This window comes from Pan troglodytes, chromosome 8 (genome assembly GCF_028858775.2).
Source record: "Pan troglodytes isolate AG18354 chromosome 8, NHGRI_mPanTro3-v2.0_pri, whole genome shotgun sequence".
Lineage (NCBI taxonomy): Eukaryota > Metazoa > Chordata > Mammalia > Primates > Hominidae > Pan > Pan troglodytes.
In genome coordinates, this window is record NC_072406.2 from 14,589,459 (window position 1) to 14,610,823 (window position 21,365).

A 21,365-nucleotide genomic window follows, 5' to 3' on the forward strand; every position below is an offset into this window, starting at 1 on the left:
ATTGCAGCTGGCAACACGGCTCTGAGCATCCCTAAGGCAGGGGCCAGGGTCTTCACAGCTGCTTTACCTAGGGGGGCAGCACGACCCAGTTGACAGGCAGAGGCCAGGCCCCCTGGTTGTGTTTCTGACTCTGCCCTCCCAGGAGGGGGCTCAGGCTCTGGCTTCCAGCTCCCAGACAGGTTCTTGTGGCCGGGACTGTCCCTGAGCCTCTCGGCAAGATGAGAGACTTTGCCTTTCCATCTCAATTGTGAATTAAGGAACTTTGGAAATTTACCTCAATTGTAGTGGTCAGATTTTCCTATTTTTCTTAGCTGTATAATCTGCCTAAAAGTTTACCTTTACCTTCTTTTTGTTGTTGTTGTTGTTGTTTTTTGAGACGGCTGGAGTGCAGTGGTGTGATGTCGGCTCGCTGCAATCTCTGCCTCCCAAGTTCAAGCAATTCTCCCACCTCAGCCTCCCAAGTAGTAGCTGGGATTACAGGTGTGTGTTACCATACCTGGCTAGTTTTTGTATTTTCAGTAGAAACGGGGTTTCACCATGTTGGCCAGGCTGGTCTTGAACTCCTGACCTCAGGTGATTGGCTCACCTCAGCCTCCCAAAGTGCTGGGATTACAGGTGTGAACCACCATGCCTGGCCCACCTTTACCTTCTACACTGCCTGGGGCACTATAGTCTCACACACTCCTCTATTCTCTTGCTCTCCAAATTGGGATCCCATCATTTTACACCACTGATTCTTCTCTCATGAAGTGCAACATTTCAAATCTTTGGATTTCAGAAAAAACAATGCCTTCTAAATTGAATATATGATATCTATAGAATAAACTAATTTGTTCCCTAGCTCCATTGAATCAGAAGCATTTTATACAGTGGCCTTTTGATAAAAAATTGCTAAAAGAAACAAAACCAAAAATTGGCAAATGGGACCTAATTAAACTAAAGAGCTTCTGCGCAGCAAAAGAAGCCATCAACAGAGCAACAGACAACCTACGGATTGGGAGAAAATATTTGCAAACCATGTATCCGACAAAGGTTCAGAATCTATAAGGAACCTAAATAAATCAACAAGCAAAAAAAAAAAAACCCTATTAAAAAATGGGCAAAGGACATGATCAAACACGTTCTCTAAAGAAGACAAACATGCAATCCACAGGCATATGAAAAACATTGAACGTGACTAATCATTAGAGAAATGCAAATCAAAATCACCATGAAATACCATCTCATGCCAGTCAGAATGGCTATGACAAAAAGTCAGAAGATAACAGATGCTGGCAAAGCTATGGAAAAAAGAGAATGCTTATACACTGTTGGTGGCAATGTAAATTAGCTCAGCCAACTTTTCCAAAGACCTAAAACAGAACTACCATTCAACCCAGCAGTCACATTCCTGGGTGTATACCCACCCCCCACCAAATAAATTGTTCTGCTTAAAAGACACATGCACTTATATGTTCATCGCAGCACTATTCACAATAGCAAAGGCATGGAATCAATCTAGTGCCTATTGAGGGTGGATTGGATAAAGAAAATGAGGTCCACATACACTGTGGAATATAATGCAGCCATGAAAAAGAATAAAATCATGTTCTTTGCAGCAACATGGATGCAGCTAGAGGCTGTTACCCTGAGAAAATTAACAGAGGAACAGAAAACCAAATACCACATGTTCTCACTTATAAGTGGGAGGTAAACACTGAGTATTCATGGACACAGGTATGGGAACAACACACACTGGGAACACTAGAAGGGGCCGGAGAAGAACAAGGATTGAAAAACTGCCAGGTACTATGCTCACTCCCTGGCTGAGAAGATCCTATACCAAACCTCAGCGACACACAATTTATTCAGGGAAGAAACTCACACATGTTAACTGAATCTGAACTAAAAGTTGAGTATCCCTTGAATCTAAAATAAAAGTAGGAAAAAATAGGTTAACTTGTAGATGGCAAAAAAAAATTGCCAAAAGAGAAATCTAGGGGCAGTCTTTATTTGAATATTTAGCAGAGTAATCAGTATTGTTTCATGGATGATGGGGTGAAATGGGACATTATTTCTACTTTGGCCCACACTGCAGGAGCATGCGGGGGCCTCTGGGCAACCTGGACATGTGGAAACCCTGTGGCAAAACATTTGGAGGAGCAGAGCGCTCACTCAAGGCAAATTTGGGGGCAGCAACTAATATCATATGGAAAAAGAAGAGGAGCTGGTATAAAAGACGTTTATTAACGTGTGTGCCCGATGTCCTGGCGCCACTGGCTCGCTGCAGTGCTTCTGTCTGGAAGGTTTTCAGAAAGCAAAGGCACCCACCTCCTCTCCCTGCACAAAGCCGCTTTGAATGTGCATCTTCCCACTGCTCGGATGAAGGTGATTTCAAAAATGGGAATTCAATTGTGGAACTTTATGAGGAAGAATACAGTTAACATAACTGAAAGCAAGGCCAGCACTCGCTTGAAGGAAATGCAGGAAGAGATTAATTTGACAAACCTGCATCTCCAGCTCAAGTTTGGCCTTCCTCTGCTTGAGGGGATGTCAGCAGAAAGAAGGGCCCTGGCCCCAGCAGAGAAGTTAATTCATCATCATCAAAATTATGTAAATAATTCAAGTCACTTTTTAAAAATAAAGCTATAAAGAGAAGAATACAAACCAAAATATTGCAAGAGGTGACATTTTGCTGTATGTGTTCAGATAAGACCAAACGAATGTTGATGTTGACATAAAATAATTCAGAAAGAACAAGTATCAAACACAGACTTTAAAAGCACCACCTTACTGTCAGCGTGTTTTCTATATTTTCCCAAGTAGCTTTCACCTAGTGGGATTCTATTTATACTGAATTAGGTGGGCTTGCTGTGTGCATACACATCATAGGGCGTGCAAAGACACACACACACGCTGGACACATTAGTGTTAGGTACACAGATTGCAAGTGATTTCTGTTGGAAGTCAGTTGTGACATTGCATAGGAAGGTATTTTACACATAAAGAATTTTATGCATTATTGCAACAGCAGCAAAGCTCACAAAAGCCCATTTAAGCCAGATGTACAGAGGGCCTTGTGTGGCCTCAGTGTAACATACAATATTATCTCAATGATGTGTCTGTTCTGGACTGAGCTCTGGATCTCAGGGACACAGAATTTGTGCTTTCATCTACCCTCAGCTTTGGCCTCATCCCAGCCCTTGGTCAGGGCTCCTGGGGTCCACAGAACTGACTGGAGAGGGGTCCAGAGAAATTGTCTCCATCTGCCCCCTTGTCGAAGTTCAGCGGCATGAGAGGACCCCTCATTCCTGGTGATCAGAGATTGATACTTACTGGCTCATTGCTAATAAAATGCCACCAAGAATCGGGGATTTGTTTACTATATTTAAATGTTTAAAATGTTTAAATCTCAGAAGTCCTACCTGTGAGTGTTTATGTAAAATGACTTTATAAGTAAGATTGGGAACAGATGGGAAGAGCTATTTTAGTCAGTTGGTGTGTCAAGAAATTGTGTAGACTCTATTTCACTGTAAACCCTTTGTTACATTGTGGGGGTGCTACAACGTTACAACATGTTTTCTTGGGAGGGTCGCACTTATTTAACCTTTAAATTGACATTTGGGGCACTGGTCACTTAGAGTGAGTTCAAATGTCCTGGCTATTATTGTGCATGCAGATTTATTTCTGTAATCCTACTTTTCATTCACTGACTTACTGAGGTTAAAATAGAACATGCACATTTACCTGTGGCTTCAATTCCACTTTGTTTTACCAGCACTGACTCTGAATCAGTTAATCTAAGAAATGACTTCTTGTTTATGTAGGCAAGTGGATGAAAGTATCTTCTACACAAACACACAGGGACACACAAGGGAATGCAATAGGTCCTCATTGTAAATCTACATGCCCGGTAACCCAAAGCATGAATATCAACCTGATAAGCACGCTTTGTAATTTTCAAATTTAGTTCCGGGTTTTACCGAATGAATAATGTGCTGTATTTCGTTGCATTTCTTGATAGCACATCAACTTCCTATTTTTTCTATTCTTCTTTTGGGAAACAGAATTAAAAATTCCCTCATCCCTCGTCTTAATTCATTGCATTCCTTAAAGATTTTTACCTTGTGCTGTGATTAATAATTATTTTGGAATTCAATGTACTTATTATATAGATATCTGAAAAATGAAGATGTTTGCCTATCTGAATTTAGTTCAACGACCCCTGCAGTTTCCTTTAACCCTCAAATCAAAAAGGTGTATTACTTAAGCAAGCAAAAGCACAGTGGAGTGTGCCTATACATATGTGTATATTTACCCATATTCATATACATGTGTACACACACATACATGGACACGCACACACAGGTGTGCACATACACGCTAAGGTGTCCTATATTCATATTCATGTGTACACATGCACATACACGCACCTGCACACACAGGTGTGGACAACACAGGTCACTAAGGTGTGAGCTGGGCTGCACGCTATTCGGTATCTCCCTGGAAACGGGAGTGCGTGCCCCTTCTCAGAAGGCTCTTGTGTGTCATGGTCCTGTGATGTAGCTTTTACGGCCACTGCTAACACACCGTTTCTGAGACTTCTGTTTTAACAGCAGCATGGAAGAGCTTCCAGCAGTGTCTTTTCTAAGTGGCGATTCATTCTACATTGCCCAGAGAACATCTGCTCCTGAGTTTTGTGCTCCCGTCCTCTGGGGACCTGAGATCTCCCCGTGGTCTTTCTGAACCCACCTGTTCAATCCTGCTCCAGGGCCTTGGTCCCTTCTTAAGCAAAGAACAGCCGGTGGGGCCGGAGGGACCAGGCTCTGATTCAGGCTTGCTCTCACCATCTCGCTTTCTTCGGTAGCCACTTGCATTCTTTGGGCCTCACTTCCCTCATCCAGGAGATAGAGACACAGTTTAGTTGATGGTGTCTTAGGTCCTTTTTACCTCCCCATAAGAGAGTTATGAAGCAGACCTTATCAAACCTGGGAAAAGAACCGTCAGCGAGAAGTGAGAACGGTCCGCTTGCCACCTGCACAGGGGACAGCAGCCCTTCTTAGAATCACCACGGTTCTCTCCACCTTTAATGAGAAATGGGCACCTTCCAAAGGGCCAGGAAGGGAGAAATCAAAAGGTGGAATGAAATAAAACTACTTACCTTCTAACCACCCTGTTAGAGGGCACCGCGTGGCAAAGAAATCAAGGGGAACCTAATCAGAGGTTAGTTCAATTCCAAAAGTATTTCTCACCCTGGAGATGTGATGGTTTCTCTAGCAGTGATGCTACAGGGATGAAGATGGGATTTATGAATTTTCTGGCCCTTATTGAGGTAGAGATAATGTTTCTGGGAAAAGGGCACTGATACCCTAACCGTAAGCTTTAGTTTTCAGAAAATGTTTCCGAAGGTGAATTTCTGTGGTTTTCTCTCTGTCATGGGCTGAATGGTATTCCCCCAAAATTCATGCATTTAAGTCCTGACCTGTGGTGCCTCACAGTGTGACCATATTTGAAGATGGGGTCTTTAAAGAGGTGCGCAAGGTAAAATGAAGCTGAAAACATACAGCTGAAAAGCGTGCAGCCAAGATTAAAAGCGCGTGCATGTGCCTGTGTGTCCTCAGAACTGGGGCTTTTTCTGCTGCTGGCTTTTCAGCTGCACCCATCTCTGCATCTGGCCCATAGAGAACCATGAGGTGCACAATTCTTGCCCGGCTAATTATTCTAACTGTAAAGAGCTGTTATCTGTGTCCTGGTGGTGTCGAAGGACACTCTCACAGGATCAGGTGAAAGCACTCTTCTCCCTGAGAGGTCAGGGCACATCGCCTGCCTGGTTTATCTTCGTTCCCAAGGGCCAGATACACCAAGCCCCCAAAAGCATCTCCATCAGAGCCAGTCCCCCAAACCCCAGCAGCCTCAGAGGCTCCTTGTGTGCACAGCAGCAGGAGGGCCTGCCTATCATCCTGGGTCCCCGACAGAAAGTGATGATGCTCCTCATTTCCATGGCCAGGGTCCCACTGTGCTCTCTGCCTCAGTGAGCCACAGTCTGGCGGGGTCCTGGAAGAGCTTCATGTCCCATAGAGCAATAAAAGAAGAACCAGAGGAAAGAATAAATTGGTCCGGAAGCTCCATATTCAAAATGGGGGACCCTAGCCACGTCTATCCTTTGTGGGAGAGAGGATGTAACCTAGGGAGGGGGCCACAGAACTTTAATAAGCAGGGGTGTCTTAGGGAGAATGTGGACAGCCACAATGCCTGACGAGGGGCCACAGGTACTTGCTCTAACCTCTCCACGCCAACGCTGTAAAATGAAGACAATAAATGTCACTGCCTTGTAGTGTTGTTGGGAGGATTAAATGAGGCAATGCACATGAAGCTGTTAGGACAGGATAAGGGCTCAGTAAATATTAGTTATTAATCTTTAGTTCCTATTGCCTAAGGGCCAAACGGACAATCAGTTAAACAGACGCACTGCACTGATTCACACCTGACTGAGCGCATGGACCCTGCAGAGAAGGAAAGTCCCAACCAGATGAACCTGCCAGGACATGTCCTCCCTGCATCGTGCTAACCTCAGGGGCCGCGTTAACGTGCTGTAAAATAGATACATCCCATCTCATGAATTTTTAGTGAATATACTTTTGCCTCGGATGTGAGTAAAGGGGCACGTCCCTGACTCCTGAACCGGAGTGGTCTCGTGATGTCACATGGCTGTGGCACACACGCGGTTCTATTTATTTCTTCTCCGTCAAGGGTGGGGGGGCCTCTTTCTGACATGAGCCCAGACTAGAATGTCATTCCTTCTTGCAAAAATACATCAGAATAAATCACATGTCACTGCTTCAGAGTCACATGAAAAACACTCGCAAGTGAGTCCTGCAGCCCAGAGGAAGAGACGCCCAGGACCCTGAAGCAGGGAAAGCCCCCCACCCCCCAGAAGAGACGCCCAGGACCCTGTAACGGGGGAACACCCCCCCCCCAGAAGAGACGCCCAGGACCCTGTAGTGGGGGAACACCCCCCCAAGAGGAGACGCCCAGGTCCCTGTAGCGGGGGAACACCCCCACCCCCTGGGAAGAGACGTCCAGGACCCTGAAGCAGGGAAAGCCCCCCACCCCCCAGAAGAGACGCCCAGGACCCTGAAGCAGGGAAAACCCCCCACCACCCAGAAGAGACGCCCAGGACCCTGAAGCAGGGAAAGCCCCCCACCCCCCAGAAGAGACGCCCAGGACCCTGAAGCAGGGAAAACCCCCCCACCACCCAGAAGAGACGCCCAGGACCCTGAAGCAGGGAAAGCCCCCCACCCCCCAGAAGAGACGCCCAGGACCCTGAAGCAGGGAAACCCCCCCACCACCCAGAAGAGACGCCCAGGACCCTGAAGCAGGGAAAGCCCCCCACCCCCCAGAAGAGACACCCAGGACCCCGCAGCGGGGGAATTACCCACACACCCGGGGCAACACCCGAGAGAGCCGGGAGCAAAGACGTTCACTTCCAGGACAGAAGGCCACGCTGCAGCACTCGTATGCGAAGTTTGAATGTCCTCAGCCGCAGATGCGTTTTTTGTTATGAGTGACAAGAACGCTGACACAAGACACTAACCTTTCTAGAGGTGCGGGTGAAGCTGTCCTGGGAAACACTAAGAAATCAGCTCAGCCCGAACCGAAGGAAGGAGAGAAGTCCCAGGGAGAGAGGCATGAAGACCATTTCCTCAGCCACACTGGACTACGGATAAAATGTTTTCATAGTAAAGAGTACAGGGGCTAACCCCAGAATTCTACTGTGTTTATCAGTGATTACGCATAAATATGTACAAACAGTATAGAGCATTCAATCTATTGACTGATTTCCATTTTAGCAACTCGCATTTTTAGTTTCCCTGATGTTCCAGTTTTGAGGTATTACTAAATACTATTACGGGTAAGGATCTCTGCCCAACTGCTGCAGCCAATATTCCTGTGGCCAAAAATGAGCAGAGCCTAGGCAAGTAGCACATATGACAGAATTTTATTTATTCTCTACGGTGCGGTTGGGTGTAGCCTCTACATATGTCTCCTGCTTAGTTAGTGTGTGTGAGAGAAAAGGAACAGATGATAGATTGTTTAGATTCTAGGTGATAGATGACAGATCAGTAAGGTAGATGGTAGATAGTTGGATGATGGGTGATTGATATGATTCCAAAGTTATCTAATAAGATAAGACCAAGAGACATGCTGTCTACATAGAAACAAGGGACCATTCACACTGGGTGACTGTCGCCTTTTCCGTTCCCTATCGAATATCCACAGTATTGCGTGGACATGGTGCTGCCAGCACCTTCTGTGACTCTATGGATGACTCTGTAAATCGTGTGAGACAGATGAGTGTGTATCCTGCTTCACATGACCGACCTCCAGGCAAAGAGATGCCGTCCTTGGTCACCAAAGAGCCCATGCTCTGTTGAGAGTCAGAGTCCTCGGTTTCCCCGGCTGCCTGGCTTTTTCATGAGATAGGCAGGCAGCACTTGCCCTGAGCTGCAAGAAGCCAGAGGGTCCTGGGCCCTGGGCAGTGCCCGGCTCTCCGTAGATGGGGAGCTGGGGACCTGCTTGCAGGTGAGGGAGACTGGAGAGCAGCTGTGCATTCAGGAGGGAGGAGTGTGGGGAGGAGCGTGTGCATCCCAGTGAGACCTCAGGGGCCCATGCTGGAAGCACAGCAGAGGGGCCAGGGAGAGGGCCCGGGGAAGGACAGTGAGGGCGCCCATCTTCAACAGAGACCACGGAGAAGGCCACATTCAGACTTGCTCTCTGGCGTTTTTAGAACGTGTTCTAGAGCTTCTGTTCCTGCTTAATCTCTACCATGTAGCACAGTGACTGACAACGAAAGGTGTTCAGTAAATGTTTGCTGAATGGACAGACTCCAATTTACATAACTGTGGCTTAAAAATAAACCCGACAGGGCGCTTTGTAAATGTACAATGTAAATCTGATAATAAATTCTACAACAAGCATGTATTCGTGGTATGCGGCGAGACAGTCTCTATGCTGGTTTCTGGGGGCCCAGAGATGTGGATTTTGGCCCCCATTCTTGAGAAATCCCAACAAAGGAGGAAGCACCACCAGCACCCACACCTGCGGGGAGCCCCGCAGAGCAAAACCAAGGAAGACGTCTTCTCTGCTCGTCTCGTCACCCCAAAGGTGGTCATGGAAGCCACCTCCAAACCCTAATCCACGCTGAGTGCTGCCCTGTGTAAAAGACGACAGCTCAGCCCATCTCTCCACAGCCTCCCCCGAAAATGTTCCCCTCTCCCAGAGAGTTCCGATTATTTAAGAAATTCTTATTACAAAAACGCAATCAGTTTTCTCAGTGGGTTTTAATTGAGTAGCTATTATGTTTTGATATTGTAGAAAGAATAGAAATGTTCAAACTTAAAGGGGTTTACATTTTAACGGTTTAGTTTTACAAAGAACTTTCACTTGATATAATAAAGGAAATACAATAGAAATCTATTTTTGTAAGCCCATCTGATGATAATTTATGTATATATATAGTGTTGAGATCACGGAAGGTTATTTTTGTTCCCTGTTCGGATTTCATGTGTGTGCCTCTGTATCTCCATAAACAATAGAAGCTCAGGAGGAAGGGCCGCGTCCACTCCTTTTGCTCATGTCATTGTGATGCCTCACTCTTTGCCTGTCTCACAGTAGGCACTGGAGATAGATTTACACATGAATAAATAAATAAATAAGACTCATTCCCAATACAGTTTTTGTCTAAAGACACATATAATGTTTAAGGCAAAATTGCAAACACAGCAGAATTGGACAGCACGCACCATACTTTAAAATCAAGTGTTCTTTCTGTATTGGTAGCTACATAAAACAAAATGCAAGAAAGATGAACTTTAATCAGGCACAAGAAGAGACTTGGAAGTTATTCTTTGTCTCTCTCTCCATTAAAATCCCTTCCTTCACACCAATGTGGTGGTGATTTCTCTTCTATGATGTAAGAAGATATATTTTTTGTTATTAGTGGCAATGACAAAAAGATTTATTTCAGTTGGTGTAAAATATGCACAAAGGGAGACTTTAAACAATGATGTTTTGCAATTTTTACAATTAAGCAATCAGTGTTTCTCTCCATACTCTAAAACACAGTCACAAACCAACATTCTTTTTCATTGCCTCCCAAAGAATTTGTGCTCTCAGAGGTTTAGTGAAGATTTCTTTCTCTACATGATTTTTGTAATGTTTGTATTAGACTGCTGCTGTTCTAGAGCTGGGGAGTCTTTTAATATTTCAACTTTCTCTATTTGAATAAACGCTTTTGTGCTTTACCTCTTGAGTCTGTCATCCCTCTACGTCGTGTGCATATATTAGACATCTGCACAAACACACAAGTGCACATGTTAACGGCATGCCTTCTATTCATTACCCACATACAAGAGCCCCTGTCATGATTTAACTTCCCTGAAGCAAAAATTTGATTAAAAACTCAGGTGAATACATAAAATTATATGAACTCTCACATTTGTTATACTTAAAAACAAAGAAACTTAACTTCCTAAATGACTAATAAATATTTCCCTGCATGTCAGTCAGTGCTGAATATATACCCATCTTTAGTTCCTGAGAGTGAAACAGTATACGGATGTTGGAATAATGCTTTGCTACACATCAAAGGTATTATACTTCTAGAGGCAACAGCTTTTGCTCTCAGTTCGGTATCACTCAGGGCTGTCAAAGTTTCTACATTCCTCATGCTACTGTCTTGGAGTTTTTTCAAAAGCTACTGCTTATCCTAGTACTTTTCCTAGAACTCCAACAATGATGTTTATCTCAAAATTATTTCTTCTTCAGAAAAAATTGGCATAGAATTCTGAGAATTTTCAAAATTTCTCCTTGAGCCATATATTTTGGATTGAAAACTCTCTGTTAGAATTCTTTGAGAATCTGGATAGTCCTTTAAAAAGGTTATCTGTAGTAGTAACATTTAGAATTGAAGCATGAATAAAATATCTTTGTGTCTGTGGTTAAATTAGGCTACCTATGTTTTTCTTTACCTAAGGAATAGTAAAAGGTATTGTTTTTTAATAAAACAAATCATTTGTAGATCCCCAAATTTATAAAAACAATGTCCTTTTTAATTGTACACATCAGATAGTGTCTGAGCTTGTATATATTTTACATTTCTGTCCTCAGTCCTGAACACAGTCTAACACAAAGAGGGCAGGTACTTCCTTTAAGAATGTGGCTATTTTCACAGCTATAAGCCCAATGCAAGCACAGCATCTGCTCCAGACAGGGATGAGTGAACCCAGCCAGACTTGGGGTTTGGAGGAGGTCAGAATCTATTCTGCTGATGTTTCTGTCATGTTTATTAAATTGCATTTTTTTCCCAAATGCAATTACACTTTTAGGAAATATTGCAATTATTTTAAAGAGAGGACATTTTTGTACTTCCGGTGGACTTAAACTAATAAAACCTGCTTTTTGTTTAATCATTATCAGTGCCCTAGATATATGCTTTGAGCTCTCCTGCTATGGGTCTCAAGTCCTGCTTCTTAGCAACAGTAAGGACCCTCTACTCTTGTTTGTTTTTAGCCATAAGAAGAGATTTGACTTGGGTTAGCATTTTCAGGTAGGAGGAGGCTCCAGTTTCTGAGAACTGAGCTCCCCATCCTATTTTAATACCACCTTTGAGAAGACGTATTTGAGAAATCACGTCAGACATTAGGGAAATGATGAGGCAGAGCTTCTGCCTGTCGGCAGTGGGAAACAAGAATCAAAGACTTCGTCTCAAATAAATGGAGCAGCACAGATTAATTAAATCGATAAATTCTCCAAAGCACATCCTGGTTAAGGGGTTTAAAGGAATTCTTTCCATTATGTGCAAATCACCTGAAAGTGTTGAGCTATCATTTGGGCGTAAGATTCACTCCATCTATTAGAGGCCCTAGAGAAGTGGGTTTACAAATAGATTCTGAGCAATGTTCATTTTATTTATGATCCAAATGGCAAAACAATAGCCACAGAGAGAAATCTGGATCTGTTTTGCAAATGAGTGATCTGTTGTTGGCACCGTTAAAAAGACATGCAGTGATGAATGTGGCCAGATTTGAGTTAGAGATCCGTCGGAGTGAGACGGTACTTAACACCAAAAATAATAACTGCCCTCTTTCACCTTTGCATCCCCACTGCTGGGTTTCTCTTTCTGATCCGTGGGAGATTTTGCTTGTACACAGTGTGGCCCTCTTCTGCGTGAGGCTTCAGCTGGTGTGACCATTTGCATCAGAACTGAATTAGCCGTTCAGTTACACAAACACGAGGATCCTAGTTGCCCTCTGCCTTGGAAGCAGCTCAACGAAGCCAACTGAATGCCACAATTTTAAGTGTACACAGCTGAAAAAACTTTCAAAAATTTCACCTCTTAGAGAGTTGAAATAAATTTCCTTAAAATCTAAGTCACCTGAGCATTTATATCATAGTTCTCTTCGAACTTAAGCACACATGTTACTCTTCTTTGTTTATAGGAATGCATGATTTATTGGACACTATTTCTTAAGTATAAAATCCCCTCCTTAATATAAATATGGAATTTAGATGATCTGTCTGCTGTTTTGACATTAAAAAACTGAACGTTAACTATTGATCATTTTTGTAATTTAAAACAGATGATACTAAATTCCAATATATATGTATTTTATAACCCAAAGAGGACTTACCAGACATTTTCCTGCCAGAAACTAGATACTAACTGTATTCATTCGCCGTCAATAAAATAATACAATGTAATTATTTTGCTGCTCTTCCTACTCAATACCTATGACTAGGATAAAAGGTGATTAAATATCCACAGTGCATATGGAGGGCCTGGGAAATTCAGATTAACTCTTTATTTCCAAATATAGATCGTTCTTCAGAAAAGTCTGCTATCTTTGCAAATGACCAAATTTTAGGGGCTGGAGGGAGATTGCGGATCTCTTGAAAAGCAAACATGTCAGTTTCTAAGTTGCTAATATTTGGATGTGGTTTCCGGGAAAATGGATTCACTCACAAACTTGCAGATGGAGATTCAGGGCCTACGAGCCCTGTTTGCTAGGGCGTTGCTTAAACGATGTCAGGCAAGCAATCAGATAAAATAGCCCCGTCCTCCATTCCTTTTAAATCAAATAAACGAGTAAATAAAAGCCCAATTTTAATTGCTGAACACGGATGTCTTGATACTAAGACAGTAACATATGCAAGCAGAGAGGAGTTCTGGCTCCAAGGTCCTAAATTTCTCAATGTTCCCTTCCCTTCCTGTTTTCTAAAGTCTCACCAGAGCACGTTAGCTGTCCCTGTGAACCAAAAATTTTATAAGCATTTTTTCTTCTCTTTTTGAATGCAATGTCTCTATTTGATATTGGTATGTTCTTAATTGAGTTATATCAAAAGCTAGGAATAAACAATCGTCTTTGAAAAATCAAGTATTAAGCAGCCTCTGTTTCTCTGAGTGGAGAAAAAACTTTTAATTGTACAGATAGAGATTAATTTAGTTTCATTCTATTTGCAAATACTTAGCAAGACGAATCAGGTTCTCGGCCACACACCAGGCAGGGTGCAGCCCCTGCTGCTTTTCTTGAGCTATCCTAACCACAGAGACGGCATCAACACACAGTAGTTTGAATATTCTGTGAAGGGCAGCCAGGCTTTTCATAGTTCACTTGGCATTCATTCACCTTTATTCGTATATTCGGTTTCAAAATGGCAATAAGGGCTTTTAAAGTCTTGCTTACAATGTGGAAAATCATCCTTTTAGAAATCTTGTGAGCTAGTAATTAAGAACCAAATTTAAAACTGCAATATCTATTTTGATATAATATTTTTAAAAGATGAGAAGCAGAGTATTACAATAATTTTGGTTTTAGGAGTTGTTCAAAATTGTTCATATTGCAAAAATACTGACTTTCATTTTCTACTACTTTGGAAAAAGAAGTAGGGGGTATAAAAATTGCTCAAATGTTTCAGCTGCTTTTACCGTGTGTATACATATACATACATACATAGTAATATACATGTATATATATAATATGTATGTGTGTATATATATACTATACAGATGTATAGTTTTAAAATTGAACATTAAATGCTTTTAGGACATAAGTTATCTTTTCATGCCTCAAAAAAAAAAAAAAAAACAATTTCCTTTTCTATGTTTCCTTACGTAATGCTCTTCTGAGGTGGTTCTTCTGCAGGAACCGAGTCACCCCTGTTTAGATATGGATACACGAATCCCATATTTTTATTCTACATTCAAACTCGCACGTCATATCTAATGCCCTTGAAGCAAGCTCCAATTACTGTTATTACACGGGCCACTAGAAACCAGAGGCACTGATAGAAAATTTTTAAAAAGAGAAAGGGGGAAAAAAAGCACCACACAATTAGATGCTGGTTAACGGTTGAATCAATTTGATTTTATCAGTAAATCCAGCCCTTCCTCTTGAGCTGTCAGTGAGCGAGATAAGCGGAGGATGTGGGGCTCTGGCCGGCGGTGCAGGACTGTGTCCCTGGCCAGCCAGGGTGACACCGGCGGGGACGACTGTAGCATTGCAGGGGCTGCGGAGCCCACGGCCGCTCTGCCCTCATCCTCAGCACAATCTTTCTATTTCATTAATTTTTCATGGATTTTCATTTCACAGCAAGCCGGCGTCTGCCATCCATCTGCTCGACTTATTTTGTTCCTTTTGCCAACTTTTTATTTGCATTTCACAACATTCAGCAACCTGCCCGTTCTCCACACCTTCCCATGAGTCATGGCTTTACTTTTATAGAGCTACCTCGTGCTCAAAATGCATTTTCAAGTTTCTAAAACTCTGTATAACCAACCACTCTAGAACAATGCCTAAATTTCAAGATAACTTATTTTGCTGTCAAATGCCTCAAAGAGGTGTCCTGTGCCAAAGCTCAAATGCAACCCGACCGGCCCCGGATGATTGTGGATCCTGCACGGCCAGTCACCCCTGAAGCCCCTTCCCCTTTCCACTCTGTGAAGATTGACACGCCGCTTCTAAAACCCCAGCCTCCAATGTACCTTGTGGAACCAGCTGATTTTGGATTGGCCCTCAATCTATTTCCAAATATGTTTGCCTTGAAACAGCCTTTTTCAAAGAAAAATTCTGGAAACTTCAGTCATTTTACACATTGTACACAGTAATGGGTAGAAGATTAAAAATATTTCATTTGCAAAATGCCTTTCATGCCAATGCATAGCTTCTTTTAGAAAAAAAATACATTCACAAAAGAGAGAAAAACAGACAAAACAATATATGCACTGTTTTAGTAACTAAAAACATTTAAGAAATTCCTCATACGTATTACCCTGAAGTTATTCCAGGGTTCAGAGAATTATTGGCATATTTTAAAGTGATTTATTTTTATTTACTATACTGTTTTGATGAGTTCTGCCTCTTATTCTACCTGGTTGAACGGATATTAACCAAAAAAACATCTTTTTATTATTTTTTGGTTAAAATGTATCATTTTTTAATACTTACACATTGAGCTATTTTCTAATACAGGCAGATATTACTCTATATAACCACATAATATGGATTTTGTTGTACATAATTACCAAGAACTATAAAATAAAGTGCAATCTCCTGGTACTGTGTGAGAAATGAACTCCAGGGGTATTTAGTGATGGCAGGTAACAGTCTCCATAACCTCCAAGTGCTACTATTTTCCGAACGCCTCTGAGTGAGGCAGGCGCGGGACACACTGACGTGTCTGGCATGTGTCATGGGATGTGAATGTTGCTTTGCCACGATGTAAAAATGAGAAAGGTTTTCCCTGTCCTTCTCACAGTTCTTTTTTTTTTCAGCAGCTTTTCTCTCATATGAGAGTCAAATTTTGGCATTTTTCATTTACATAAAAAATTTAAACCATTTATGAATAATTTCTAAAAGAAAGTCCCTGCTGAAAAATAACACAGAAAATGCAAAATTGTACAACACTAGGTCCCAGTAAAATAACAGAAGTAGGATTGATGTGTGGGGAGACATATTCTGAGAATCTTCTTTAAAGTTTATCTGAGAGAGAAATACAGGTTCCTGCCAAATAATACCTGAAAGTCATATTCTGTGACGAAGGTGTTTTTTTTTTTTTTAAAAGATACATACAGCTGCCTTTGTGGCATAGTAACTAAAATATACCTTCCACAGAAAAAAATATCATTTCCAAGACTATGGATTATACTTAATGAAAGTATTGTGTCCTGACCACACTTCAGCGGTAGCCCCGGCATGCTTTATTTCAGAGCTCACAGATCATTTTGGTAAGAAGCATATCATGCCAAAGTCACTCTCAGAGTCACACATAGAAAAGGAGCCAGATGTCACCACACTGGGAAATTAAAGTTATCATGCATCTTCAAGAATGATTCTTGTCCCTTAGACTAGGTGGAAATACGCATCTCACAGGCAACAGGGTCAGCATGTATCTTAATTGTCTTTATTCCCCCATAAGAACAGCCCTTACCTTGTGCTTCTGTCAGTGCCTTCAGTTAGCACCCAATAGAGCCACACTAGAATTCCTTAACAGTCTCTCATACACACGTGGATTTTAAATTGTGGCAAGTATAGAGTTTTAATATCAGATAAGCTTAAAATTGAGGTTATTCTATTCATTTATGGTTGTTAAGATTCATGACAATTAGAACATAATTTAAACACACCATTGTTTTTATAAAATAAAAAATATCAGCATCTGTAATAACTAGGTATCACAGATGAAGTAATCAATTCCCAGGAAAATGCAAATAATTATTTAATATGTCTCTTAGCTGGTTACGTTACCTTTTAATTTGATCAGGTGCATCTACATGGTTAATGTTTCCCCAAAAATTGAATATTTAGCAGTTTGATTTGACTTTCCTATCAAGATAGCTGCCGGCAGGTGCCCTGGGAAATTCTCCCGCACGCCAGAAATCTCTTCGTAACAGAAATCAGTGTACAAAACCTGAATGCCCTTTCCCACTTCAATTTTTGGCTATGAAAATTAAGGGACTTGACATATTCAAAATAACGAAGGTATGGAAATATTTGCTATAGGAGTTTTATTTTGAATTGCTAAAGTTAAGTTTATAGCAAATGAAGTCTTTCCCCAGATTTCCTTTTTCCCCCTAAATTGAATACTTTCTAAGATAGCATGACTGACGCTTCCCGGTAAGGCAAGTGAATTTCGAGAAAGGCAACACTTTCCTCCTGTTTATATTTATAAAATGCATTATTGTGAACTATTACTCCACATTCTTCAACTCTAAATATTTAAATAGACTAATCAAAAAATATTGGGAAATGTGAACACTTCAAGTGTAAAGATGATGCTTCCTTTTTCCTCTTTTAAAAGTCATATTCATTATTCAATCCGGTGACTTTCTCAATATCAATGCCACTTTGTGTTGGCATTATCTTTGGAGGACACTAACAGGTCTGTTTCAAAATGATAATTTCAAACAACAAAGTGAATCGCAAGCGCACACTTAGCAGCTGAGAGGTAAAAGAGAACCACATCACCCCCCTTCTGAAACCAAAGGCTCCAAAACCTTTTGAGGAAGTTGTGGGGGCCAATCCCTCCCAGTGGTCCTGACGTTCGGTCATAATGAATGACTGTTTGCTATTGACATTTATGCCTGCTGACTGTCTGGATAATTTCTATTATTGGAAGAAGCAGTAAAGGACCTGGTGACGGTTCGAGGGCACACAGGAAACGGTCTGGTAGAAACTTATCTTAGGCCAATGCAAAGATGAAAATTCTTCAGGAAAGATGGACAACCCCAAACACACCTAACGTTGCCTCCTGCTTTCAAACAACTGGCAAAGCTGATCAATTCTAGCTGTGTTTTTCCAACCGTTCTTTATACTTCTACCTCACTTAAAAAAAAATCAGCACATTTCAAATCATGATTAGAACTGAACTTTCTCCTGCAGGCTCACTAGGAACTGACAATAACACAGGTTCCTCTAGGAGAGAAGGGTCGGCATGAGAAGAATCTTTTAATTCTTCCTGGCATGCACGCAGGCTACGATGGCACTGGGGGCATTGCTCTCATATTGGAGTGATTGCTAATTTTGCACAATCCCCAGTGTGGAAGCCCTCGCTTGCTGTAGCATTGACTAACTTCAGCGCGGCCCAGCCCCAGGAATATCAGTAACAAGGCACAGCTGAGTTTGTCAGTGGCCGCTGTCAGCAAGCTGCTTTTCCTGCTTTCCTGGTTTGCGGTTTTTTTCTACCACTAACAAAATATGATGCTTCTTTCTGTTTTCCTGTATTCATTTCTGCTTATTTCTCCAAGGACGAGCCCTGTGTTTTCTTTACAACCCAATGTTTACAAATCGACGGGCACCACATTGAGTAAAAACTGCCAGCCAATTTGGAGAGGCGATCGCAGGGCTTCGCCTATCCCTTCCTCTGGGACAGTTTGGATGGGAGTAGCTGGCGCGAGGGCTCGTTCCCCCGTTTTTGGGTAATTCCTTTGGCACCGGGAGACGAGATGGCCTCCGGAGGGTGGAAGGCAGTGCCAGCCCGGCCGGCCACTGGGGACTGCGGGGCCCGGAGACGCGCGGGGTCCCCGGGGAGCTCCTCGCCGCCCTCGCCCCACTTCGTCTGGGTCCCTCAAACATGTCGCAGCGTGACTGCTCACTGTCCCCTCTGGGCAAGAGGAGGCCCCAGACATTTCCACGGGATCTGAACTCCCGAGCGCCCTGCACCGAGCAGCCATCCCGCCAGCACCCCAAAGTGAAGCTGCTCACAACGAACAAGCCCGGAGACCCCATGAGAGGCCGGGGTGGAGAAGCCGGGGGTGAAGGGGGGCAGGGGCCGGCGCGCCACGCGGTCCTTACCTTTCCGCTTGGACCTCCGCCTCCTCCTCCTCTTGGACTTGCATTTGAGTTGACTGTTCAGCCCTCCAGACCCTCTGCCGCTCCCCAGGACCGAGGCCATGGTCGAGACCCAGGCGCGGAGCCCAGAGCCGCCTCCCTCCTGCACCTGCACCTGCCTCCTTCCCGGCAGCCGCCGCCGCCGCCGCCGCTGCTGCGAAGCTTGAGGTTGCAAACCCGGGAGCGGCTCACTTTTCAGGACTGAGCAGGAAAGCGCGCTCCGTCTCTCTCTGTCTCTCGAATTGTTCTCTATGACTTGCTCTCACTGGGCTGGGGGCCTCGGCTGGGCGCCTGGAGCGAGCTGCTCCCTGGTCAGGGAGGGCGGGGAAGGGCGCGCGGCGTCCTGAGTGCTCCGAGCTTCCCGCGGGCTCTGCCTCCTGCTCTGGGCTCCCAGCGCAGGGAGGCTACTTTTGCGCCTCTGCTAGTTGTTTGGCACCAGCCACTTTGAAGCCAATCACGCAGGGAGCTTGTCTATTTGCTGCAGCAGCGTCTAATTAGATCCAATCACAACTGCTTTCTGGCTCTGACATCAGCAGCAGCACCAGCCGCACCGCCGCCTGGCCGCTTGCAAACTCAGCTCCCGTTTGGACGGTGAAGCTCCCAGGACCGGCGGCTGGAGGGAGGCTGCTCCCGGGGAACAAGGACGCGGCGCGGGTGCGTCTGGGAGAGACCGGAGGAGCCTCCGGGAGGGACCCTGCCCGGGAGGACGAGGCCTCCTGCCGCAGCCACGCGGACAGCTCAGCTCGCCCTGCTCAGAAAGACACAGGGACGGGTTTTTCCAACCAACAGTTTTTAACTAGTCAATTCATTACCATGCTCCTTGTGTCAAGGGGGGCAAATACCTCTTTCAGAAATGCAGAGACCGCACTTCCTCAGAAACGGACTGAGGTTTGCAATTCCCCAGGAGACAGCGTCCTGAGGGGCATTTATTCCTCAGAGCCTGCATGCTTGTCTGTTTGCTTGTCTGTTTGCCTCTTCTTTCCCCTCTTCATATTCCTTGGCCGTTTCCAATGCAAAAGATAAATCTTGCATAAAGACAGAGGTTTTGGGATCTGAGTCTGATTTTTGCCATCAGGAATTTCATGTGTTGCTTTATTTAGGGAACAATGACACAAAAGGAAGAGAAGGCTCTCAGTGGAGAGTTTTGTTGCCAAATGTAATATTTGGATGGAAGAAAGTAACATTTACAAAGAGGTGGATTGCACACTGAAATAGTTTTAAGCAATTTTTTTTTCCAGGAATGTCCTATGTTTCAAGATTATACTTATGGAACCCTGGAAGTCTTATGTAAAATATAAAGAGGAATAGAATCTGGTAATCATCATTGCATCTTGTATTTAAATCACATAAGCTTTTAATTACAATAGTCATGTTTTAAAAAAAATCCACTCTAAAATTCATTAGCACACATTAACATGTTGATATAAAAATGGCACACAAATATTTCTGCTATTCATTGCCTCACATGCAACCTTTTCAGCTGCTTATGTGCCTAGAAATTTCCAGATAATTTTTATCATAAGAAAAAATAATCACTCTGGGGAACATTGGAAATAATGAGGATGATCCTGTGTTGTTATGTGCCGAGCTGATAGATCGTAGCTCAGTTTTCATTGATGAGAGAGAGTAAGACATTTGATTTCAAATCTTAACTCTACTGCTATGACCTTGGGTAAATTAAACCGTGCCTCAGTTTCCTCATCTGTAAACGGGATAACAACGTCACCCACCTCATAAGTTCATTCATACTCGTTGAATCAGTATCAACCAGTATAGACAGGAACTGGAACATGTTAATTACTCTATGATTATTTATTAAATTTTTTCCAGCAAATAATTTGGAAGGAATGAGCGTATGTTGCAGACAAGCCTCAGAAAGACAGGGCTTCTGCGTTTTCCTTTTAGAATGTTGAACCTTCTAGTCCAAGTCAGACTGAGGACCACCATCAAACCGACATCCCTCTTCAGGGCTGGCTTCAACAACCCTGTTCCCATGACAGCACAGCTCAGCTCTGCTGGTAATTCCCAGCGAGGGTTGAGAAGGCACATAGCTCTCTCACTTCCTCTCTGCAATACCCGAGATATTTGAGTGCTTAAACTATATCGAGAAACACAGCTCTAGGACTCTGCCTGTGAAACTTCTGAGCTTCACACAATGTGCCTGCACTAATCCAGAGTTGCCCTATTTCTGTATCTGCAGAAAACCCATCGGGGGTGGAGTCACCGAAGGAAGGTGCTTCAGAAGAGCTTCACACACACACACAGCCCCCACAAGGTGGTCAGCATTTATTAATGGCCCCAATAGCTCCATCATCACACGGAGCAACTGTGCTGTCTGGGAGACTCGTATACATGAACCCTTGTTTCACTCCAAGGGCAGGTATGGTGGCCGGAAAGTAACGTGCCTGTTAAATGTTCTTCTGATGTTGGTGGAGTGGGGAAACAAAACTGAAAACTGTCTTTGAACACTTCATTTAGACCCTAATTTGAAAGTTACGA

At 43.3% G+C, this 21,365-nt stretch overlaps 1 protein-coding gene across 1 annotated transcript in view; it reads right to left on the reverse strand.

Moving 5' to 3' along the window:
* ADARB2 (adenosine deaminase RNA specific B2 (inactive)) overlaps nucleotides 1–19,528 on the reverse strand; it is a 592,089-nt gene extending 572,561 nt beyond the window's left edge. The window contains exon 1 of the mRNA XM_016962550.4: nucleotides 18,831–19,528. Coding sequence (XP_016818039.2) covers nucleotides 18,831–18,930 — 100 coding nt within the window. The 5' untranslated portion in view covers nucleotides 18,931–19,528. The remainder of the gene's footprint in view (nucleotides 1–18,830) is intronic.
* Between the last annotated feature and the right edge of the window lie 1,837 nt (nucleotides 19,529–21,365).